Source organism: Stenella coeruleoalba, assembly GCF_951394435.1.
Source record: "Stenella coeruleoalba genome assembly, chromosome: 1".
Classification (NCBI taxonomy): domain Eukaryota; kingdom Metazoa; phylum Chordata; class Mammalia; order Artiodactyla; family Delphinidae; genus Stenella; species Stenella coeruleoalba.
In genome coordinates this window covers 133,347,870-133,374,986 of record NC_137169.1, presented here as the reverse complement: position 1 = coordinate 133,374,986, position 27,117 = coordinate 133,347,870, and the positions used below count along the sequence as shown (strand labels likewise).

General features: G+C 36.2%; 1 protein-coding gene across 1 annotated transcript; it reads left to right on the top strand.

Annotated features, from left to right (window-relative positions):
• Window positions 1–27,117, top strand: RGS18 (regulator of G protein signaling 18). Its single transcript, XM_079942651.1, has 5 exons — window positions 1–213; window positions 704–805; window positions 1,833–1,894; window positions 23,588–23,754; window positions 25,725–27,117. The coding sequence occupies exons 1-5, from the start codon at window positions 95–97 to the stop codon at window positions 25,980–25,982; spliced, it is 708 nt and encodes a 235-aa protein (XP_079798777.1). The 5' UTR covers window positions 1–94; the 3' UTR covers window positions 25,983–27,117.

Here is a 27,117-nt window from a genome sequence, read left to right as displayed (position 1 = left end):
GATAACTTTTTACTCCATTATGTATAACCATGGAATAGCACTAACAAGTGAAAGATGTAATAAATTAGACATCTCTACATTTTAGACAGAGAAGATGGAAACATCATTGTTTTTCTTTTCTCAATTAAATATGTGTGAACCAAAAGAAAAAACTTTTTTCAAGTTAATATATGGTTCAGGAAAAGAAGAAACAAGCAAAGAAGCCAAAATCAGGTAAAAATCATAATTTTTTAAGTTAGCCTTATACTTTTAAAAACATGATCGACATTGAATATTTGTTAGCACTTGTTTTTAAAATATCTGGTTGAAAATATATTGATTGTAATATTACAACTGAAAAAAATCTATTTATTAGGAGTAAATAACTGTTAAATCTAAAAGTATTTTTATTTTATTTTTTAAAATGCAACAATTTTAACCACACAGGAGAACTTGTAATAATATTTATTGAAATATAATCTCAAATACTTTAAAGTCACTGAGGGGAAAAAAAACAAGTATATTTCACATATGCTATCCTAATTCCTCCATAAACAGTATTTAAATGAAATTCTTAAGAAAACCACTGAGCGTGTCCAGAGTGAGGGAGGTGGGTGAGAAGGGGTGTCCAGGTGATTACCAATCCCAAATCTGTTTGTCAGTCAGAAGGAGAGATTTCAATTGTCATCCAAGTTGTCCTGAAGCTAATGCCTTTTCATTACAGAGCTAAGGAAAAAAGAAATAGGCTAAGTCTTCTTGTGCAGAAACCTGAGTTTCACGAAGATACTCTTTCCAGCAGATCTGGGCAACTGGCCAAAGAAACAAGGTGAATAACTTGTAATTATCTGGGGGGGGGGCATTTTGCTGATTCTATCATTAAAGATTTAAGAAAGAGGAAATTAGGGATTACCATTTTATTGAATATTACACAGTAATATAAGGAAGGGTTAGCGATCTCATTTCAAAAAAACTAGATCTATTCCATAAAATTAAACCATTTTAATAGCTTGAATTAAGTAATCTCATAAAAATTTAAAGATGCTCTTTTAAAATTATATGCCTGCCAATTTTAAATGATATATTTTACTCCTTCATCACTTTGTATTTTAAACTGATGAAATACTCATTAATTTAAGAGTTTGCACAATGTCATTGAGAAGTGCTATTCATCTCTTTCTTCAGTAGTTTGGAAAAAATGCCCTAGGTACAGTATCAAGTAAAGCACAAAAAGGGATGTTTTGTAACTTTTAGCCATTTCTTTAGTTCAAACAGAAAATGGAATAACCTTATACACTAGGATAATATAAATTTTTCCAAATATGAAATATGACCAATAAAAGATCCAAGACAAATATATTCAATTCTCAATTATCAACATTTCTAAAATATTTGTTGTATTAAGAATGTTTCCTATTTCTTACCCTTTTAAAACTTCATTAGTCAAACTTCCTGTATCTGTTAAAAAAAATTGTTGCATATTTTGGTAAGAGTTTCAAGGAAATTGCAGTTTTAAAAAAGTTTGACTGAAAGACACTGTTAGATTAGGTTCTCCTATTTGCCAAATTAAGAAAGATAATTGACCTGATTTCTTTGTTTTTAACCTAACACATGATTATTTTTCCCTAGAAAATAAAATAATTCATGAGAAAATAATGTTATTTTAACACATTGTTTTATAGGCAAAACCCAATGTATTTGAACTTTCCAATATAAATACAATTTCCATTGTATAATAATCAAAGGAGAAATCCTGTGAAATATGACTGAAAAGAGCAGTATGATAGCACATGTTAGAGCAGATTCATAAGTAGAGTTTCTGCATACTCCATTATAAAACATTGTTTCTTGAACAGAATCTCTCCTGAAGAAGCAGTGATATGGGGTGAATCATTTGACAAACTGCTTTCCCATAAAGGTTAGTGCTACTTTTCCCAAATACTTTATTCTTTAATGGAAAAGTATACAAAATATGTATGTAACTATACAAAGCAGGCTGTCATAAAAATTTAGTCTGATTGATAATTTACAGCAATATGAGTTTTTGATCCACAGAAATAACTAAATAATAGAACAGTCAACTAATAAGAGTATTTTAAAAATACTCTTATTTTATTAAGAATTGCTTATGGTGGATGAAATATTTCTTGGTGCTAGATGAATAGTTCCATATTTTCAGTGTTTTTAGTTTGTGAATGAGATCCTTGGTTTTATTAAATCCCAGATTATCTGTGTTATTTTTACTGTTAAGTGATCAAAAATCTAAAGTAGCTCTGTTCATGGATATTTAGGAAACCTTCGTGAAAATATATATTGTTTTAATTTTATAAATGCTTCACTCTTTGCATCAGTCATCAGAATTTTGCAGAGTAACTGAGAATCAGGTGGGCATTTAAGGTGGAGCTTTGTAGATGAGATGGAAAGTGAGGACAAATACTGAGTTTGTCCAAGCACAGGTCAGAGGACAGGCTGCCTGGATTGCTAATCCTTAGAGTCAGCTGCATAAGGAAACAGCTGAGTAAGCATTTTTTCCTGGCCTTTATTCAATCCACAGTTTCTTTCAGGGAGTAAAACTGACAGACTGAACCGAGTAGGCGATGAGGCTAAGCAACCACAGGGTTCATTGCTTTCCACGTTAAACCAGGCAGAGTCTGCTTAAGAAGCAACACTTTATCACTACCAAATAGCCACACACTTCCTCTAGCCCACAGCTTTTATTTGTATCTCCAAGTTCTTCTATTCCTTACCGCATTTCTTTGGGTTAGCCTGAGGCTAACTACTGTTTACAGCATTGCCAGTGGTTTTCTCATCCTAAGGTGTCTACTGGAAGCAGGAGCTCCTGTTGCTGGGAGTGCAGTACTTGCAATTCAGCCTCAAGTACTATGCACTCTTTGATGAAACCCACTTTTCTAATCTGTCTTCATGTCCTTTAATTTTCTCCTAATTGTCCATCCATCTATAAGGTTTTGGTGACCAGTTCATGTTCCCCTAGATTTACTGACAGAGAATCCTATTTCTGCAGACTCTCCCTGAAGACCTTCCCTCTTCCAATGAAAACAGATTCTGCCTCTGAATTGTAATATTGACTCAGAGAAAGAAAAGTATAGGTAGAGAAATCAAGGTTTAAATTTAGGCAAGGATGTAGTGAAAATGGAGGGTAGTGGTAAGAAAGGAAGTTCATGCTGAAAAAAGTTTAATGGGTTACTCCATCCTCATTTCACCTTAATGCTCTATAACTCCCTATTTTGGAGAAAAATAATGTGAACAGCTTTCTTCAACTTTTCTTCATTCCCAGTATCCACCCATTTCTTGACTTTTGTTAAAATTCTTGCCAAATATATGTAAAACCTATCTCCCATTCTCATTATCTTCTCTGTCACTCTCTTGGTTCAGGTATTTATCTAATTACAACCCGTGTAAAACTTTCCTCCCTAATTCATGCCCCCCAAACTTATTTCTTCTTTTAATCTCCTATTATTTCCACCATTTGGGCACAACTCAGCCCTTGAGCCTCTTCACTAGTCAGAGCAAGGAAAAAAGAAGTGGAATTCATTTTTTTTTCCAGTTTGAATGTTTATTATAAGGAAACATGTCTTTTCATCTGTGGATCTCCAAACCCAGCACCTGGTAAATATTAAGTGTTCGAATAATATAACCAAATTTGTTGCTAGGAAAAACTTAGTCCTGGCTCCCTTTCGAGATTTGAGCTCTGGTTCTCTTCTGCCTCACAATCACTTTCCTAATCACTTTCATATTCAGCTTCCTCAACTGTAAATGGAGATCACAATGTCTTTAGCTCCAATAGAAATAAATTTCTGTCAGGATTACATGAGATGAGTAAGAAGCCAATAACTGTTTTCTGTTTCTTTTTTTTTTTTTAACATCTTTACTGGAGTGTAATTGCTTTACAATGGTGTGTTAGTTTCTGCTTTGTAACAAAGTGAATCAGCTATACATATACATATATCCTCATATCCCCTTCCTCTTGCATCTCCCTCCCACCCTCCCTATCCCACCCCTCTAGGTGTTCACAAAGCACCGAGCTGATCTCCTTGTGCTATGTGGCTGCTTCCCACTAGCTATCTATTTTACGTTTGGTAGTGTATATATGTCCATGCCACTCTCTCATTTCATCTCAGCTTACCCTTCCCCCTCCCCATGTCCTCAAGTTCATGCTCTACATCTGAGTCTTTATTCCTGTCCTGCCCCTAGGTTCTTTAGAACCATTATTATTATTATTTTTAGATTCCATACATATGTGTTAGCATACGGTACTTATTTTTCTCTTCCTGACTTACTTCACTCTGTATGGCAGTCTCTAGGTCCATCCACCTCACTACAAATAACTCAATTTCGTTTCCTTTTATGGCTGAGTAATATCCCATTGTATATATGTGCCACATCTTCTTTATCCATTCATCTGTCGATGGACACTTAGGTTGCAACAAGCCAATAACTGTTTGACACTACACAAATGTAAATGGCTTCTGCTATCATGAAAAATAATTATCAACAATAAATTTAATAATCTTTTTCTGTTTTGCAAACTGCTCCCAGCTGTATAAACATCACTTACAGGGTTAAATTTCAATGGAAAGAAATATATAAGCTGGACTTTTCTTTAACTTAATACATTGGTATATAATAATTTCATCATACTCTCACGACCCATTAGAGAGAATAAAGGTTCTCTCTAGGCAATTAGTCCTACAGAAAATCCTCCCCTGGCATTCTCTAATCATGTTGCTTTACAAGTAGTCAAAACCAAATGGAAAAAAATCTGCTCCTCTCTGTTCTCTACTGGTGGAAATATTAAAGTTCTGTAAAACAGCAGCAGTTGGAACCTAGAGGGGGTAGCATGAATAACAAAAATCAGCACTGACCCACTTAGACATTATTATCATTGCTCATGATCAAAGTGCTAATTAAATTATACTGGATTCACAAAAAATTATGTTAATGGTATTCTTTTAATCAATCCCAAAAATTCAGTTATTCTAAATTGCAAATCTTATTGTACTATTAAATTATAAAGCTTAAAATAATCACCTAAGAAAGTCTCATGGTTGCAATGGTCAAATTCAGCTCATTTCTATTGATTTGACTGTAGGCCAAAAAGAAAAAAAAAAGGAAAGTTTTATACTCATGCACACACAAACACACACACACTTCAAGACCTTGCTCTATCAGATTTTATAGAATTTCCGTTTCGTTAAATGTGTAAGTTTCTCAAATTCTGTATGCCATATCTATATAAAGGAAATGGAAAATGTATTAAATTTATTCAAATGGGAAGTGAAGTGATAAGTCAAACAAAATACATCAGAAAATTTGAGTATTTATTTGACAAAAAAATGCCTGATACTAAAACCACTGCAGAATAATTATTAGCATCTTTAGGAAAGGAGCAGAGTAGATGGTTCTTATGCTAGATTTTAGGGGATTAACAAAAAATTCACTAGCTGGACAAAGAGAAAGAGATCATCCAAGCAGAAAGCCAACATAGGCATGGGGCATTAAACAGTGCAATTTATTTAGCGAACTAGAGAGAAAGTAATTCTTTATTGAGAAACATAATTTGAAAAAGCGTGGCTTAGGGTAACAGGTAATAGATGAAACTCAAGCAGAAAGAACAGTGTTTTTGCTGTGTTCCACAGAAACCAAGGAATCCATGGAGTGTTTTGATAATTCCACTATTGTATTCAAATTTCGTTCCTAAAATGTAGCTTAATTCTTTTAAAATTAAAAAAAGCACAGAAGGTAAAATCCAAGGAAATATAACCAAAGTAGGGACTTTAGTTAATAATAATGTATTAGTATTTGTTTATTAATTATAACATATGTAGAGGCTTCCCTGGTGGCGCAGTGGTTAAGAATCTGCCTACCAATGCAGGGGACACGGGTTTGAGCCCTGGCCCGGAAAGATCCCACATGCCTCGGAGCAACTAAGCCCGTGCGCCACAGCTACCGAGCCTGCGCTCTAGAGTCCGCGAGCCACAAATACTGAGCCCACATGCCACAACTACTGAAGCCCACACTCCTAGAGCCTGTGCTCCGCAACAAGAGAAGCCACTGCAATGAGAAGCCCACGCACCACAACGAAGAGTAGCCCCCGCTCGCTGCAAGAAAGCCCGTGTGAAGAAACGAAGACTCAATGCAGCCAAAAACAAATAAATAAATAAATTTATATATAAAAAAAATTATAACATATGTACCTTACCAATGTAAGATGTTAATAATAGCAGGGATCTGGAGGTGTGGGGTGTGTGGAAGCTCTGTCCTATCTTCATAACTCTTCTGTAAATCTAATCTATTCTAAAAGTAAATGTTATTTTAAAAAATGAACTCAAATATGTTATACAGTAAATTTAATACACTGCAGTCCATCAATAATTTAACCTCCATTCCTCATTTGTTTCTCTGCAGATATTAAGGTAATTTTTTTCCTGCCTTCCCTGTTTATTGACAAATTTGCCTGAAACTGAAAAATGAATTATAAAAATCTATGATTTAAAACCATATATAATAATAATTTCTAAATGTTGTTTAAGAAAAACAAAAGGAATAAACCAAAAACCAGTATCAGACTGTCATTCATAATCATCAATTTCAAATTTAGTTATCAGTCTTCTTACCAATTGACTTTATGAAAATAAATGTTACCAATATGAACTTAGCAAATCAATTAATTCCAATAAAATTACATATATATGTATATTACACTCACATATTCGCGAGTGTTTGTATGCATATATTTATATGGTTCTGTGTAAGACAGCTTTGAAAATAAAACAATGCTGCTGATAATACATAATTTTGAAAACAATTGGATAAATAGTTTAAAATATGCCTGTAGAACTTGCAATGTTTCATGTAGGCTTTAGAAAATCATTACATGAAATTATGTCGATGCATGCAAGATTTCAACAGGCAGAGGAAAAGGTTATTCCTGAGTAGAGAAAAAGGCAGGAAAAGGGCTAGAGAAATAAGCGATTTGCGCTTACTGGGCTTATAACCTAGGAAAGCAAGCAGGTCGCATTCACTGAGGTAAAGAGTAGTGAAAAATCACATTGGAAAATCAAGTTGGGGACAAACTCAAGAAGAGTTTGTTTGTTAGAAAGCTAACTCTGATGGATAGAAAGGTAGAATTCTATGCATATAATAGGACTGCCTACAAGGTTGTTACAAATATCAAAGTTAACCTCAACGTAAGGGCTATTTTGGAAAGAAAATGGAAGAACTTGGTGACTGAATGAATGATTACTTATGTTGTAAAGTGAGGTGGTGAAGAAACAGGAGATGAAGAAAAAGGAGCCAAAGATCTCTAGATTTTGTTCCATATTAATAGGAAGGTAAGAGTGCCTTTTATAGATCAGAAATAGAGGTGGAAAAAATAGATTTGGAGAAGATAACAGGTGAGACTTTGAACTTTTTTAGTTGCTGGTAAACTTTATCAGCAGTTTTGAAGGGTTTTATAGGCACACACTTAGAATATAGAAGCATGATTGATTATAGAAACATTTTCTAACCATCTCACATACTTGATAAGTAAAGATTTGAAAGAGAAGGTTATTTCCTATGAAGGGAGTCTGTCAATAAAAAAAAAACTTCCAACTACTACCTGTTTATTTTCCTGTACATCCTTTTTTCCAGTCACTGCAAATAATTCCAGTATTTTTAGTCTTTTTATTAACAGCTATTTGCTTGGACTTTTTGCACTTTAAATTGTGATTATATATACTAAGCTTAATTTTGAGATTAATTCATGATAAGGTAGGATAAAAGGAATATGTGAGTCATTTCACCCCCTTGATTTAAAAACAGGAACTGATGATACTGTGGGAAGTACATATTACTGACTTTGAGGAAAGGCTGCAAGGAAGTGCATACTTCTCTTTTGGGGAAGGAAATTAGCACTTCTCCTTACACTTTTCACCTTGTGGCTTTTTAAGTTGCCCTTTCCAATTTTCAGTTACCAGTTTTCTGCAAGATAAGGGATTCCAGGGTTCTGCAAATTTAACTTTCTGAATCAAGCTGACCCGTAACAAGCACGCAATTACTTTATCTATCTAAAAAATAAAAGTAAGTAAAATCCAGTCTAGATTATAAATGGGCCACACAAACAAATCATTATTGCACAAGTAACCACCACATTCTGTGGCAGGTCCAAAGTCAAATATCAAAGGAGAAGCAAGGCAACCTAGTACTTAAGATACCACACTGTATTTGGGTTTCCAACTTCTGAGTTCCTTGACTTTTTGTTTCATTTGGTTTCTTGGCATCAGAAAAATACTCCAACAGATGTCAGAGTTTCAATTTAGAAACATGCAATTACAAGCATTTCATATTTGTATGACACATTGAGCCAGCTTCTTCCAGTGTGAATTCTAATCCCGGGTTCTATCAAGCGCTTTTGGCAGATGTCTTCACCACTGCTTTCTTCTAAAGGACTGTTTAGTAAGTTACTGCCTCTGTGTGAGAAACGGTTCCATTGTGACCTGACTTCATGCAGCTGCCCCAAGTAAGAGAAACAGGAAGTAACTAGTGTGCTGGGATAATCCTGCACAATATTACGTATTATTTGTTTTAAAAGTCATTTACTTAAACTTTTAAATAGATGAACTACCTTCTCATTCATCATTAATTTGTTTCTTGAATCAGTATTTATTCTCCCCTATTATATTCATATTATGGCAACAAGATTCATTCACTTTAGCTCACCATGAGCACTTTTAACACACAGCGCTTTTCCTTACGTTAATGCTGTGACTTCATTTTGAATGTCTGTATCAAACTCAAGACTAAGCACGGTGGTACTCCAAAGCCCAACGGCTGGTACAGAGCTGACACTCACTCATGCTTTGTGAATTAGTGAAGGACTATTTAAGTAGCATTCATGTTATTTTCTGGAAGGCTTCTATAGTCATCTTAAGTAAGCTGATTTTTCTCTGCTGCTCCAAACGGAATTAGTCACCCCTGCAATTCTCATTTCTTAGTCCTTGGTCTATACATGCCTGTCTTGCCTATTAATCTCCATATTCCTCAACAGTAAAGACTTTGTTGTTTCATGGCAGTTGAAAGACAAACGTTCTATAATTATAAACAAAATAAACCTGGATTCAAACCCCTGTGCTGTCTTTTCCCAGCGGTAAGATTCAGGGCAACTCAACTCTCTGAACCTCAGCTTCTTCATCTGTATAAATGGGTAGAACAGGACTTAACTCCTTAGGGCTGGTGTGAAAATTAAATGGAACTGCCCCAATAAAAGGCATATAGCAGTGTGCCAAGGCCTTAGCAAAGACTCAAAACTTCAACTATTGTAATTAATATCACTGCATTTTCAGTTTATAATACAGTCCTCAGGTTCATACTAAGTGTTTCACAAATAATTAAAAGATAGACAAAGGAAGTTATTTTTAATAAGTAACAATTTCAGTTGTCTGGCATATGGATGATCCCTTCTAGGTGTCAATACAAAAAGTTTCTTATAATTGAGATTTATTAATAGGAAAAGTGATGACCATATCCTCCTAAAATTGTCACAGCAATTTATCAACTTGCTTTAGGAACAATCTGGTATTTAAAAACTGATCAATCATGCTTATATATGACATATAGATAGAATAAAATGAAATCCAAAAAGCATTTCCCTTCACTGGGGTCAAAGTAACTTTATTCATAAGCCCACTAAAGCATATTCTTAATTTCCTTTTTCCCGTCTAGGTCTGACCTGGAACAGACCATTCTGTTGTAAGATAGCAGGCATTTTATTTGATAACTTTGCTTTAATTTCCATTTAAATAGTAACAGAGGAGCAAGTTAGAACAAGACAGATGTCTCTCACTGTGGGAGAGGAAGAGGCAGGACCCACATCATGAACACACAGGGCAATACCACCCAATGACAGGCTTTTCAATATCAAAGTGCACATTTCCATACGACCACTTTTGCTTTTCTTAATTAGGATTACCTGAAGATGTTCTCACCATCATTTTGCTGTCTTGCTTCCAATTGTTTCCTAATATCTAGTCAAGGAATCCTCCTCAGACTACTTTATAGCAGCTACCGAGCAAATAAGAAATTTCAGAATTCTATTAAAAAATACAAAGAATCTATCAGTTGTGAAGATAATTATGAGAGATAAATTAAGAGACTATACATATAGTTAGGATTCAATCCAGCAAAAAGTGGATGTTAATTGGAGGAAAAAAGGGCAAACATTTTAGAAATTTTGAAGAGGAAGGAAGTATGGGTGCTAAGCAGCGGTTTTTGATTACACTAAAAATTCACCAAGGGGGAATTCTCAATATATTTTTTTTAAAGTTCTGGCCAGAGGCTGGGGCATGACTACGTAACTACCTAAAGTTTGGTTTAAGCCAACTGGTCTACAGATGGTTGTTTGTGTTGTGGCTTTTCTTTCACACACCTAAACATTGCCCACATTTCAAATTCTACTTCAATTTTGATTGAGGGGTTGAAAGGCATGTGTTGCCTTAGTCTCCTTGTTTCCTTCTGGGATCATTACACAAGAAGAAGAAGGAAAAAAAAAAGACAAAAAGTAAAAGCAGAGATTAGGCAACAAAATGATCTTTCTAGTCGCATAAATGGAAAAGGAAGAAGTTTTCAAGCTGTTGCCAATCAATAGTCAAATGATGCTTATTCAGCCTATTTTCTAAAGTCATCAGCCTGGGGCTCCAGCTTTACCTGAAGTCTGAAAGGTTGCTGCTGTGATGTAGTTTTCCAAAATTAGAGGAATGTAACCTTTGACAATAGTAATGACTCAGACTGCTTTTTTACAAGTTCAGGTACTGAGCTACAGAGGGTAAAAGAGTTGTGGAAAGGAAAGTCAAACAGACCGCACTGAGGAACAGTAATCCCTAAGAGTGCTGGTGGGTTAGCAAGTCAGGGTAAAACCCACTTGTCTGACTCCCTGTTTTTCACTTTCATAGCTATTTTGGCTTAAAAATAATAAAAACAGAGATAGATCACTAACTTTACTCTGAGAATATATATATTTGTAGGTATTTGGGGAAAATCTTCTATCAAAAAGCTTCAAGGAATCATTATCCATTTATATTTTTCTGCTACATTCTGAGCAAAGCACACGACACAGCATGAGAAATAAATCTTGAAAATCAAACACTAACTGTGCTAGAGAAATAAGAACAAGAGTGGTTCAATATCACTCACATTGATCATTCTTCCTTCTCCTCAGAGACTAGAATTTGTTGACTTAAGCAGGAAGCGCTTAGAACTAAGGCCTCCTTAAGACAGCTGTGTTTGACTAGGAATTATCTTACCAGCATCTAATCACTGTGGACAATTTCTGGGTGGCATGTCAGTCCTATGATGCCTTCTCAAATTCTTGTTGAGACTGACCTTTGCTTATCTTCCTAGTTTCTTCACTAAGGTTTAACCACTAACATCTGGTGCTCAGGATCAATTTACCAAGGAAAAGAAATGGCAGACTCTCCCCTCACCCCAATGAAAACACCAATGGAAGGAGCAGTGGAGTAGAAGACGCCCACAGGGCTCCTCTATCATGGTAGTGTTTGGAGAGATCCCATACCTACCACTTAGGGAATGTCTGTAGGTTATTCCATTTCTGGCTGTTGTTCTCTTACATTAAGTTCCTGGATCTCTAATATAATCAAACAGTTGCTTTCAGCATTAAAAACAAAAATGAACACACAATGCTTCACGACAAACAGGACAAGTTCTAGATATAGGAGAAGTAAATGGTGACATGTAACACATGATTTGAGGACTACAGTAGTTTCCTGTGGCTGTGTAACAAGCTATGATAACTTTAGGGACTTACAACACAAATATATTATCTTACAGTTCTGTAGGTCAGAGGTGTAGCACGGATCTCACTGGAAAAAAAATCAAGGTGTCAGCAGGCTGTTGTCCTCTGTGGAAGGTCTTGGGGAGAATCCCTTTCCTATCCATTTGGGTTCTTGGCAGAAGTCAGCTCTTTGCACTTTTGGACCAAGGTCTCCATTCTCTTGCTGGCTCTAAACTAAGGCCACTCTCACCCTCTGGAAGCCACCACACTCTGGCTCTTGACCATCTTCTGCCATCTTGAAGGGCAGCAAGAGTGCTTCTCACATCGCATTCCCCTGACCCACTTCTCTGCTTTCCTCCTTCACTTTTAAGCACTCATGTGATGAGATTGGGTCCACCTGGATAATCCAGGATAATTTGCCCCTCTCAAGGTTCTTAACCTTAAACACATCAGCAAAGCTTTTGCTCCATGTCAGGTAATGTAGTCACAGGTTCTGAGGGTTAGGACATGGACATCTTTGAAGGACTGTTACTCTACCTATGACAGAAAGTGCTGCCTTCTTGAGAAAGATATACTTCTACAACTTGTTTGTTTGAAAACTGAGATCTGAGACAATTGAATTTATATGAATCTCAGTTTTCTCAGCTACGAAAATTAATATAGGACATATTCCAGACATATGTTGTAGTATTAAATGTAGTAATGTGTATGAACAGCACTTAGCCCTCAAAACCTTTAAACATGTTAAAAATGCAAACCCTCTTAGTTATCACCATAGTTCTACCCTATTCATTCTTCTTGCTTCATTCTATATGGAACTTACTATATCACAAATAATCATGGACCATGAGGAATAGTTCTAGAGAACAGTGAATAGAAGAAATGAATATAAGTGAAAATAAGTTGAGTAGACAAAGAAAGCTATCATTTACTTCACAATTTTTTTGCCTTAATGCTAGAATGTATGCTTCTCCCTCTTTAAATTCCTGAATTTAAGTCTCTAATATTTTGTTCAGAATCTTTACATCTGTGATCATTGGTCTATAATTTTCTTTTCCTTTCTTAATCGTTATTTCTGGGGGTGCTGTTGGTGTTACATTTGTCAGGTTTTGGTATTAGAGTCATCCTAGCCCCTTAAAATGAGAAGGAAATTATTCATCCCTCCACTGTTTTCTGTAAGTTGTATAACATTAGAATACTTTTTTCTTAAATGTTTGATGAAATTCACCAAATCTGGGCCCAAGATTTTATTTTGGGGGGGTGGTATTTTTATTATAAAAATCTATTAATTTAATAGTTTCAGATTTTTCACTTCAGTGTCAGTTTGGGTAGGCTTTCTTTACACAATTTTCCCATTTTATTTAAATTATATTTATTGGCATAAAATCATTCATAATATTTACTATCTTTGTAATATGCCTAAGATCTGTGGAAATATCACTGATTTTCTTCCTACTACCATGAAACAGCCTCACTAGGAGTTCTACTTTATTAATGTTTTTGAACAACCAACTTTTGGCTTTGTAAATTTTCTCTATGGTTTGTTTTCTTTTATATAGCCTTGTTTTATAATTTTTTTTCCTTCAACTTACTGTGGCTTTAATTTTCTCTTGTTTTTAAAGCTTCTTAAAGTAGAAACTCAGATTTTATTTTTTACTAGTATAGCATTTCATGTGGTAAATTTCCCTCTAAATGCGGTTTAAATTGCATCCTACAAAATTTGATGTGCTGTATTTTTATTATAATTCAATTGTAAATACTTTCTAATTTCTCTTTTGATTCCTTCTTTGATCAATAAATTATTTATATGTGTTGTTTTATTTCCAAATATTTGGGGGCTTTTAAAGCTATGTTACTAGTTGATTTTTTTAACACCTTTACTGGAGTATAATTGCTTTACAATGGTGTGTTAGTTTCTGCTTTATAACAAAGTAAATCAGCTATTCATATACATATATCCCCATATCTCCTCCCTCTTGCATCTCCCTCCCACCCACCCTATCCCACCACTCTAGATGGTCACAAAGCACGGAACTGATCTCCCTGTGATATGCGGCTGCTTCCGACTAGCTATTTTACATTTGGTAGTATATATAAGTCCATGCTACTCTCTCACTTTGTCCCAGCTTACCCTTCCCCCTCCCCGTGTCCTCAAGTCCATTCTCTACGTCTCTATCTTTATTCATGTCCTTCCCCTCGGTTCTTCAGAACCTTTTTTTTTTTTTTAGATTCCATATATATGTGTTAGCATATGGTATTTGTTTTTCTGCCTTACTTCACTCTGGACTCTATGTCCATCCACCTCACTACAAATAACTCCATTTCGTTTCCTCATATGGCTGAGTAATATTCCATTGTATATATGTGCCACATCTCCTTTATCCATTCAACTGTCAAGGGACTCAGGTTACTTCCATATCCTGGCTCTTGTATATAGAGCTACAATGAACATCCTGGTACATGTTTGTTTTTGAATTATGTTTTTCTCAGGGTATATCCCCAGTAGTAGGATTGTTGGGTCATATGTTAGCTCTATTTTTAGTTTTGTAAGGAACCTCCATACTGTTCTCCATAGTGGCTGTATCAATTTACATTCCCACCAACAATGCAAGAGGGTTCCCTTTTCTCCACACCCTCTCCAGCATTTATTGTTTCTAGATTTTTTGATGATGGCCATTCTGACTGGTTTGAGGTGATACCTCATTGTAGTTTTGATTTGCATTACTCTAATGATTAGTGATGTTGAACATTCTTCCATGTGTTTGTTAGCTACCTGTATATCTTCTTTGGAGAAATGTCTATTTAGGTCTTCTGTCCATTATTGGATTGGGTTGTTTGTTTTTTTGATATTCAGCTGCATTAGCTGCTTGTATATTTTGGAGATTAATCCTTTGTCAGTTGCTTCATTTGTGAATATTTTCTTCCATTCTGAGGGTTGTCTTTTCATCTTGTTTATGGCTTCCTTTGCTGTGAAAAGCTTTTAAGTTTCATTAGGTCCCATTTATTTATTTTTGTTTTTATTTCCATTGGGCAAAAAGGATCTTGCTGTGATTTATGTCACAGAGTGTTCTGCCTATGTTTTCCGCTAAGAATTTTATAGTGTCTGACCTTACATTTAGGTCTTTAATCCATTTTGAGTTTATTTTTGTGTATGGTGTTAGGAAGTGTTCTAATTTCATTCTTTTAAGTGTAGGTGTCCAGTTTTCCCAGCACCACTTATTGAAGAGGCTGTCTTTTCTCCATTGTATACTCTTGCCTCCTTTATCAAAGATAAGGTGACCATATGTGCGTGGGTTTGTCTCTGGGCTTTCTATCCTGTTACATTGATCTATATTTCTATTTTTGTTCCAGTACCATACTGTCTTGATGACTGTAGCTTTGTAGTATTGTCTGAAGTCCGGGAGCCTGATTTCTCCAGCTCCATTTTTCTTTCTCAAGATTACTTTGGTTATTCAGGGTCTTTTGTGTTTCCATACAAACTGTGCAATTTTTTGTTCTAGTTCTGTGAAAAATGCCATTGGTAGTTTGATAGGGATTGCATTGAATCTGTAGATTGCTTTGGGTAGTATAGTTCATATCTTGGGGCACAAATCAAGTCTTGGTAAATTTTTAAAAAATGAAATCATATCAAGTATCTTTTCTGACCACAATGCTATGAGACTAGATATAAATTACAGGAAAAAATCTGTAAAAAATACAAAGACATGGAGGCTAAACAATACACTACTTAATAACCAAGAGATCATTGAGGAAATCAAAAAATACCTAGAAACAAATGACAATGAAAACACAATGACCCAAAACCTGTGGGATGCAGCAAAAGCAGTTCTAAGAGGGAAGTTTATAGCAATACAATCCTACCTCAAGAAACAAGAAACATCTCAAATAACCAATCTAACCTTACACCTAAAGCAATTAGAGAAAGAAGAACAAAAAACCCCAATGTTAGCAGAAGGAAAGAAATCATAAAGATCAGACCAGAAATACATGAAAAAGAAATAAAGGAAACAATAGCAAAGATCAATAAAACTAAAAGCTTGTTCTTTGAGAAGATAAACAAAATTGATAAACCATTAGCTAGACACATCAAGAAAAAAAGGGAGAAGACTCAAATCAATAGAATTGGAAATGAAAAAGAAGTAACAACTGACACTGCAGAAATACAAAGGATCATGAGAGATTACTACAAGCAACTATATGATAATAAAATGGACAACCTGGAAAACATGGACAAATTCTTAGAAAAGCACAACCTTCCAAGACTAACCAGAAAGAAATAGAAAATATAAACTGGCCAATCACAAACACTGAAACTGAGACTGTGATTAAAAATCTTCCAACAAACAAAAGCCCAGGACCAGATGGCTTCACAGGCAAATTGTATCAAACACTTAGAGAAGAGCTAACACCTATCCTTCTCAAACTCTTCCAAAATATAGCAGAGGGAGGAACACTCCCAAACTCATTCTATGGGGCCACCATCACCCTGATACCAAAACCAGACATATATGTCACAAAGAAAGAAAACTACAGGCCAATATCACCAATGGACACAGATGTAAAAATCCTCAACAAAATACTAGCAAACAGAATCCAACAGCACATTAAAAGGATCATACACCATGATCAAGTGGGGTTTATACCAGGAATGCAAGGATTCTTCAATATATGCAAATCAATCAGTGTGATGCATCATATTAACAAATTGAAGGATAAAAACCATATGATCAGCTCAATAGATGCAGAGAAAGCTTTTGACAAAATTCAACACCAATTTATGATAAAAACCCTCCAGAAAATAGGCATAGAGGGAATTTACCTCAACATAATAAAGGCCATATATGACAAACCCACAGCCAACATTGTTCTCAATGGTGAAAAACTGAAACCACTTCCTCTAAGATCAGGAACAAGACAAGGTTGTCCAATCTCACCACTCTTATTCAACATAGTTTTGGAAGTTTTAGCCATAGCAATCAGAGAAGAAAAAGAAATAAAAGGAATCCAAATTGTAAAAGACGAAGTAAAGCTGTCCCTGTTTGCAGATGACATGATACTATACACAGAGAATTCTAAAGACACTACCAGAAAACTAGTAGAGCTAATCAATGAATTTGGTAAAGTTGCAGGATACAAAATTAATGCACAGAAATCTCTTGCATTCCTATACACTATTGACGAAAAATCTGAAAGAGAAATTAAGGAAACACTCCCATTTACCATTGCAACAAAAAGAAACAATACCTAGGAATAAACCTACCTAAAGAGACAAAAGACCTGTATGCAGAAAACTGTAAGATACTGATGAAAGAAATTAAAGATCATACAAACAGATGGAGAGATATACCATGTTGTTGGATTGGAAGAATCAACACTGTGAAAATGACCAGTTGATTTTTGATTAAAACCGTTATGGGCAAAGGACATACTGTGTAAGACTTCAATCTTTTGACATTTATTTATATTCATTTTACATTCTAGCATGTGATCCATCTTAGATAATCTTGCTTGTGCACTTGAAAATATGTATTTGGTAGAATATCATATAATTGTCAATTAGTTCAATTTAGTTGATAATGTTCAAGTTTTACATATTCTGATTGACATTCTGTCTATTTGTTCTATAAATGTATGAGTGAACAGAATTAAAATCTGGAAGTATAATTGTGAAATTTTCCCCCTCGTTTCGTGCTATCCTTTTTTTTAAATTTTTTTAAAATTTTTAGCTGTGTTATGTCTTCATTGCTGTGCGTGGGATTTCTCTAGTTGTGGTGAGCGGGGGCTACTCTTTGTTGTAGTGTGTGGGCTTCTCATTGTGGTGGCTTCTCCTGTTGCCAAGCATAGGCTCTAGGCACGCGGGCTTCAGTAGTTGTGGCACACGGTGGGCTCAGTATTTGTGGCTTGTGGGCTCTAGAACTCAGGTTCAGTAGTTGTGGCACATGGGTTTAGTTGCTCTGCTGCATTTGGGATCTTCCCAGACCAGAGCTCAAACCCATGTCCCCTGCACTGGCAGGCAGATTCTTAACTACTGTGCCACCAGGGAAGTCCTCTACTATCCTAAATTAAATAATTTCTATTTTCCCGTCTTCTAGTCTACTCATCTTTTCTTAGGCAGTTGTTAATCTGCTGTCATGATGATCCAATGAATTTTTTTTGCTTCAGGTATTTTCCATTTTAGTTCTAGAAGTTCCATTTGATTGTTTTCTATAGTTTCAATTTCTTTTCTGAGTTTTTGCATCTATTCACTCCTTATGTCTTTTTTAACCTTTTCATTCTTCAACATTGTGCTATTTCCAACATTTCAGGTATCTTGTGTTTCAGGTATCTGTTTCTATTGACCACTTTTGTTATTGATAATGGGTCACATTAGACATTTCTTGCATGCCTAATAAATTTTTATTGTATGTGTGCAAGGAGGAAGATATAGGAGTCTAGATTATGCTGTCTTCCTTTAAACAGCATTAGATTATTGTTCTGGCAGTCAGTTAAATCACGGGTGGATCCTCTTGATTCTTTCTGATCAGTTTGATATTTAAAACCAATCTCTTTCCAATTTATCTTAGTTTGAGGACAAAGACCTTGCCTGTAGTATTTATACCAAAAATATAGCCTTTCTTGGGTATCTCCACTATAGCTGGGCCAGAAATCCAAAGTCTCCCAGACCCATGCAAACTCCCTGATCTCCATTTACCTCTCAGCATCACTGTAGCTATACTCTTCTGGGCTTCACAGAGTTTGCTCTGCCCGTGTACAGCCTGACCCTCAGCCAAGGATCTACAGGTAACCTGCATGTAGACTTCCAGGCACCCTCTGCATCTTTCTTTCTTCTCTTTTTTCCTCTGTACCCTGACCCACAAATCCCAAACATATCATGATCCCCAGACTCATCTCTGCCTCCTCAACAAGATTTTTTTGCTAGAACTTTTGTATTTTTAATGAAAATTTGTACTTTTTCTCACGTGTTCAATTATTACTTATTTCTTTCAGTAAGTAAATATTGAGTGATTCCTTCATGCTGGGGATTTTTGTGGCAAATTAGACAAGGGCCTTCATCTCATGAATCTCACAATATAGCATGAGAAACAAAAATAAGGAAGCAACTGCAGCACAATAGTTTAAATGTTACCCAGTGTAGGAAGTCATATATGAAGGACACCCAACTTATTCTTGAGAGATCAGTGAAATCTTTCCAGATAAAGTGATCTCTAATTTAAACTTCAATGGGTGATACAGATTAGTCTGATGAAATTAGATTGATAAAATTGGAGTAGGAAGAGAAAATCTTTTCAATAGAAGCTAAAGAGATGTGGGAACATGGCACATGAATGGAACTCTAAGTTATTTCACTGTGCTTGGAGCTTAGAGTGTGAGAAAGAGAGTGGAAAGAGATTAAGGGCATTGTTGGAAAATTTTCAACAGTGAAGAAACATAATTAAGTTTGTACTCTAGAAAGATATTACTGACTAGAATGTGAATAATAACTTGGAAAGTGTTGGGGGGGGCGGTTAGCAGGGGAGGGAAGCAAGTGAAGCCTGGAGTCAGAGTCACCATTTAGAAGGTTTTTATAATAATCTATGTAAAATATGATCCTGGTCTGAATAAGGGTAATTCCAGATTGAATAAAAATAAAAAGACAGATGCATGATACATAAAGAAGATAAAGTTGAGAAGATTTGATTATCAATTGAGTTGAAAAGAAAATTGGGGATCCCTAAGGATGCCAGGGTTGTGGGTTAAGTTGTTGAGTGGATGGTGTCATTGCGTGGGAAACACTCTGGGAAGCTTTTGGGTGAAGATATTGAATTCAGCTGTGATGTGATTATTTTGGTGGGAAATTCAGTGGAGATGTTTACCAAATGTTGGGTGATATGAGCTTGGAGCTCAGGAAAGAGATCTGAGCCGGAGATCATTTCTGAAAATCATCAGCATATTCATTGTGTTAAAGTGTTGAAGTGATTGCCCTGGAATTGGAATTAAAGGGAAGAAGGAAGAAGGATAAACTGAGAAGTATTTAGAAAAGCAGTAGTCAGAGATATAAGAAGAAACTCAAGAGTGTATGTGTCATAGAAAAGAATTACAGACATATTTCATCTTTGCCTGCTGTCATAGAGAGATGAAGTAATATATGGATTGGAAAAAAATTTTTTCCATGGAATATTACAGTAAGTCATTTTGGTAAAAATTATTTAAGTCAAGCGTTGAGTAGAAACCACATTTTAGTGTATGGGGAGGTAAATGCGTGAAGGGGATTAAGAGACCAACTGCAGAAAGCTTACTCAAAAGACTTTGTAAGGAGAAAGATATAGATCAGTAGCTGGAGGAATATCTGAGGTGAAGAGAAAAATTTTCTTCTAATGATTTCTTGCAATGAGATTAAAATCTTTTAATTAGATCAAAATTTAACTCAGAGAAACTTTACTGGTTTGCAAGATTGTTTGTAATGCCTTATTTTGCCTGTAGGTGCCAGCAGTATGCATAAAGTACAGAGGGAAATAAGGGGGAAAGGAGTTTCAGGAAAAATGTTAGAAAGCGAGGATACAGGAGGATAGAGAAAGAAAAGGGAGGTAGAAGAGGCAAGAAAAGGAGAAGAATGTAAAGAACAGAATCCCAGCGAACATCACATTTAACCAGGGAACAGCCAGGCTTAAAGTAATCGGATGGTATAAATTAGGAGGTATGGTGTCCTAGAATCCTAGGAAGAAGAATATTTCAAACGCTGCTAGGTGAGAAATCTAGACAGCACTCATGAAACTTCCTCGTGTAATAACTCACCTGTGATAGCAGAAAGAGAAATAGGTCATAACTATGAGTAGAGAACAAATCTAAAGAAAGATTGCTAAAAATTGTTTGTATCCAACTCAAATGTGAATTTCTCTGAGAATATTTATTTATTTATTTATTTATTTATTTATTTATTTATTTATTGGCTGTGCTGTGCAGCATGTGAGATCTTAGTTCCCCAACCAGGGATCAAACATGTGCTCCCCGCGTTAGGAGCACAGAGTCTTAACCACTGGACTGCCAGGGAAGTCCCTGAGAAAATTTATCTGAAAAATCTAGAAGGAACATTTTTACCTTTTCTCAATGCTTCTATAATGCTCTCTTCTCTATTTCAAATACCATTAACTGAACAGCTTCACTTCTCTTATCCCACAGAAATGAAAACTTACATCTACACACACACACACAAAATCTATACATAAATGTTTATAGCATCCTTATTGATAACTGCTCCCCAAAACCTTCAACAGGAATGGTTAAACAAATCCATACCATGGAATACAACACGGCAATGAAAAGGCACAAATTACTGCTATACTGATGAATCTCCAGCGGATCATGGTAGATGAAAAAAGCCACCCCAAACAATATATACTACATGATTCCACTTATACCATATTCTTGAATTGACCAAATTACAGCAATGGAGAACAGACTATTGGTTCCTAACATTTAAGGAGGGGTTGGGTGTGGGAAAAATGTGAGTATAACAGTAAAAAGGCAACATGAGATAACCTTGTAATCATGGAAATATTCTATATCTTAACTATATCAATATCATTATCCTATTTGTGATATTTTTACTACAGTTTTACAAGATGTTATATTGGTGGAAACTGGATAAAGGGTACATGGGCTCTGTCTCTGTTATTTCCTGCAACTACACGTGAATCTATAATTTTCTCAAAGAAGTTTAATTTTTTTAAAAAATACCGGGGCTTCCCTGGTGGCACAGTGGTTAAGAAGCTGCCTGCCAATGCAGAGGACACGGGTTCGAGCCCTGGTCTGGGAAAATCCCGCATGCCACGGAGCAACTAAGCTCATGTGCTACAACTACTGAGCCTGCGCTCTAGAGCCCTCGAGCCACAACTACTGAAGCCCGCGTGCCTAGAGCCGGTGCTGCACAACAATAGAAGCCACCACAATGAGAAGCCTGCGCACCGCAACGAACAGTAGACCCCGCTCGCGCAACTAGAGAAAACCCAAGCGCGTCAACAAAGACCCGACACGACCAAAAATAAATGAAAAAAAAACCAAAAACCTATTAGCCCAAAAAAGTAGAATATCATAAATAGTTGAAAGAACCCTAGTATTAAAGTCAGATTGTCTTAGTGTTGAATCCTGAGTCTGCCACAGTTTTAGCTATGAAACTTTACCTAACTGAGCCTAAAAAAAACGATAGTCATCAAAATCATCAACATCATCATAACCATCACACCCCCCATCAAAACCCAGATAGAGTACTTGCTATACGCCAGTTTCTGTTTTAAGCGTCCTGCACATTTTGGCACATTTAATTCTCTAAACAGCTCTATCAGGTCTGTTTTATCATTATCTTAATTTTAAATATTGAGAAACTGAGACACAGAAAGGAAAAGTAATTCACTCAGGACCACATAGTAACTAGCTGAACAAGAACTTGAACCCTGGCAGTCTTCCATAAGACTTGATACCTGCCCCTAACATTCATGGGCCTCAGGAAAAAAGTAAAAATAGAGGCCCCATACTATATTTCTAAATGCTTAAGAGTTACAGATCAGGCTAATAAACTGTTAAAAATAGACATTTTGGGCTTCCCTGGTGGCGCAGTGGTTGAGAGTCCGCCTGCCGATGCAGGGGACATGGGTTCGTGCCCCGGTCCGGGAAGATCCCACATGCTGCGGAGCGGCTGGGCCCATGAGCCATGGCTGCTGAGCCTGCGCGTCCGGAGCCTGTGCTCCACAATGGGAGAGGCCACAACAGTGAGAGGCCCGCATACCGCAAAAAAAACACAAAAAACAAAACAAAAAAAACCATTTTATCCTTCTATTGTGACACACGGTAGATTACGTTTGAATATAAAATTCTCAGACTCTTCCCAGTTCTACCCTATAAGCATAGCCCACCTCCCTTCACTTTCCACCCATGGTTTGGTTCCACACTGTGAGAGGCCTCTTTGCACATTTGGGTGGACACTCCAGCATGCAAATTCAAGTCCTGTCCACACTCAAGCCTTGGGGTGTGCATTCCACTGAGACAGGTGCCTTTGGTGGATGTATCTGGGGAAGAGGACTGTGCCAATCCTGGAAACACAAAGCCTTTTTTTTTTTTCTTTGAAAATGTTGGGGGTAGGAGTTTATTAATTTATTTATTTATTTTTGCTGTGTTGGGTCTTTGTTTCTGTGCAAGGGCTTTCTCTAGTTGTGGCAAGCAGGGGCCACTCTTCATCGCGGTGCACGGGCCTCTCACTATCGCGGCCTCTCTTGTTGCGGAGCACAGGCTCCAGTCGCGCAGGCTCAGTAGTTGTGGTTCACAGGCCTAGTTGCTCCATGGCATGTGGGATCCTCCCAGACCAGGGCTCGAACCCGTGTCCCCTGCATTAGCAGGCAGATTCTCAACCACTGTGCCACCAGGGAAGCCCCACAAAGCCTTTTAAAGGGAATTTCAGGGTCCTGAGTCCAAGAAGCATGGTCTAGAAGTTGAGAGATGATCTCCAGCTGGAATGGCTCTTTGGCTCTGTAGAATAACCCTACGACACTCACCCCAAGGAAAGGCACAGCTGAGAGAAACCCAAAGTGAGGTCCAGATTTAAGGTCCCTGTTACTCAGGTCTAAGTATGATACCAGCCTCATTTCAACAGAAATGGTACTTACCTTTCATAGTTGTGAAGATTTCAGCTAATTGTTAACATGGTTCCTCATGAGCAAGATGTGTGCTACTGCCCTGAATTAGAGGGAAGACGCTGCTTCTGCTAACACTCACAGTTGTACTTCAATATCAAGTAGCATATATTCTCAGTATCAATATTTTTTAGTTAAAATATATCACTTCTTTCCTTGGTAGATGGACTGGAGACTTTTACCAGATTTCTTAAAACTGAATTCAGTGAGGAAAACATTGAATTTTGGATAGCCTGTGAAGATTTCAAGAAAAGCAAAGACCCTCAACAAATAATTCATAAAGCAAAAGCAATATATGAGAAATTTATACAGAATGATGCTCCACAAGAGGTAAAGATGATTGTAAAAATTTACATCTGTTTGAAAATTTTTTGAGAGAATATGTCTTCATCAAATCGGTACTGCCATACATTCTAACAGAAAGGTCAGAATTTTGTTGAAACAAAAATGGTGGTTATTTACAAGCATGTCTCATGTTATTCTCTTCACTTTATTGCACTTCACATATATTTTGTTTTTTACAAATTGAAGGTTTGTGACAGCCCTGCCTTGAACAAGTCTATCAGTGCCATTTTTCCAACAGCATTGGTTCACTTCATATCTCTATGTAACATTTAGGTAGTTCTCACAATAATTCTTACTTTTTCCATTATTATTATACTTGCTATGGTGATCTGTGATCAGTGATCTTTGATGTTTCTACTGTGACTCATTGAAGGCTCAGCTGATGGTTAGCCTTTTTGCACAATGAAGTATTTTTTAATTAAGGGATGTATGTTGTTTTTTTAGTCATAATGCTATCACACACTTAATGGATTATCATGTAAACATAACATTTTTATGCACTGGGAAACCAAAAAATTTGTGTGACTCACTTTATTGCGATATCCCCTTTACTGAGGTGGTCTGGAAGGGAACCCGCAATATCTCCAAGGTCTGCCTGTATATAGATTTCTATTTACAAACAGAATGCATTATAAGATATTGCTTATGGAAGGAAAGGTATAACTGAAGTTACTCCTCAGGGTATTTTATTCTAGACTAAGAGTGAACACAATTAATTGCAACATTTAGATTCATTCATTTATCATGTTTATCACCTTAGCACAAGTAACTGCTTGTAGAAACTAAAGATTTTTGTACGTGATGAAGGTAAGAGAAATCAAGAAGTTTGTATTATGTACTATTTTAATGTTAGCTCATCTACTTGTACAAAGTTTCATTTGCCCTGTAATTATTATCCCTACACATTAAGATGGACTAAAAGAAAATTTCATAATAGAAAGATGAGGAAAACCTAATTTGGCAACGGTTCAAGTGAAAAAACAATTGTGATTTTTTTTTTTACTGCAAGCTCAGTATGAGGTAACTGTATGAAACAACTGCTAAAATGGCTATTAAACCAGCAAATATTACTTCACTATCCTTGAATATGAATTACAGTTTCTGTATTTTTAGTACGTGCTCAATAAATAGTGTCTTTTCACAGAAGTGTAGAACTGATAATCTGTCACTGTTAAGAGTTCTGTTTGACTATAAATTGTTGCTGTCCACGAGGTAGCACTGCTTATGTAGATACTGTTGCACATGAAATGACAGTTATTTTCCTTGTTTCAGTATGTCTCAATCTGTTTTGTGTTTCAAAGTATTATCCTGTCTTCCCCTTACACACAAGTAAACAAAGGCAGCTGGTTATGTGGTGTTACCCACGAAGGAAAAGACACCTACGTGAAAACTGAAAACTGAGCACCATCAAAGCCGAATATATCATCAATGTTTTGATAAAAAGCGTTAAAGGATTTTATATCTTTATATATATACACACACACACATATATATGCATATAGGCATTTTCAGCACACGTTTGCTTGTAGGAAAACATCATAATATAATGAAAAGAGCACTGGGATATAGCAAAAGCCTCACATTGAAATCCCAAATATGCCCCAAACACACTGCTTGCCCTCACTCAAAATAATTGAATTTCTACAAAGTTTAGTTTTCACTTTGAAAATGAGTTGAATCTAATGACCTCTAGGACACCTAACATTACACTGTTCCATGATCCTACACTGGCAGAGACTGATAAGGACCGGGTGCAAAGGGAGAGAAGAGCCAGGTAACATGCCAGCCCAGAGTGAATCACTGGATCCCTGGACCCACAACAGGAAAAGCACCAAGCATCCAAGTGCCGTATGCCCCCTCCAACGTGGAGTCAGTCCTTTACTTCTGTTTCTCAAAGGTGTTTACTTAAGTAGATTGACGATAATTACACTTTTATTATTGTTTTTATTATCCAGGTTAACCTTGATTTTCACACCAAAGAAATCATCACCAGGAGCATCACCCAACCCACCCTCCACAGTTTTGATGCTGCACAAAGCAGAGTGTATCAGCTCATGGAGCAAGACAGTTACACACGTTTTCTGAAATCTGACATCTATTTAGACTTGATAGAAGGAAGACCTCAGAGACCAACAAATCTTAGAAGACGATCACGTTCATTTACCTACAATGAATTCCAGGATGTAAAGTCAGATGTTGCCATTTGGTTATAAAGAAAATTAATTTTGCTCATTTTGCTGGCAAGCTTGTATATCTGCTTCTAAGATATAGCATGTTTATGTTAACAAATTGCTAAGTCTTTTAAAATAAAGTGCATCATTCGAAATGATTTAAAAAATGCAAACCAAAATTTTTATTCTGACAATATATACTCTATCTGCCAAGATATTCTGTAAAAGCTTCCATCTGACTTCATTTCATTCATAGTCAGAAAAACTTATTGCTTAATTAAAAGGCAGAAAAGAAGTAATAATTATGTTGTATAAGATTGTAAAGGTTAAACTTTTGCAAAATTTCAACAGTTTGGCCAAATATCTAGCTTGGACTTTTTTTTCTAGATGTAAACTATATGATGCTCAGATAGCCATGTATTTGGACAACATTTTCTATAACGATGAAGCTTTTCTCTGGTTCAGTTATAGAGAGTATAGAACCCTGGCTCAAGAATAGCAATATATCACTTCTAGCTATAAGCCAGCAACAGGAACTTTTGGGAGGACACATTCATCTCTACAGAACTTCCAGGTCATACAGAACCTAGGTTGATAACCAAGAATGGGATCCACATTTGTGCTCATTCCTAAGTGAGCATGGACGTACTCAGTTATACGGAACCACTTCTGGTGGTCAAAGAAACATGACCAGATGCTGCAATAGCTCCAGGTTGGGACTGAGTGGAGCATCTTCTCATCTGTGAGAAAAACTTTCCGCTAAAAGAGTGGGCAGTGAGTCATCTGAATGATGACCAGAGGAGGTTTATCCCCAGAGTCATGAACCTTTATTTTTGGAATGAGAGGAAATAAAGAGGCAAGGAGTCCAAGGCCCTGGAAACTCAGGCACATGCCACACTGGCTCATATTCAGATAGTGTTCCTCCATGGATCATGTTCTTATTCCAAATCTCACTGAATCATTTAATACTATATTATTCAAAGATGATGATGCTAATAAGTATGTATGTCTCTAACTATCGGGAAATATTTACTTTTAGATGTGTGTTGCATTATATGTAAACGTCTGTATTTAAAATGTCATACGTTTGGCTTTGGCAAATGTTATTTTAGTTGAACTGTAAAGTATAAAACTGTAGATCACCTATAGTAATAAATATTTTTAATTTCTTCATTCA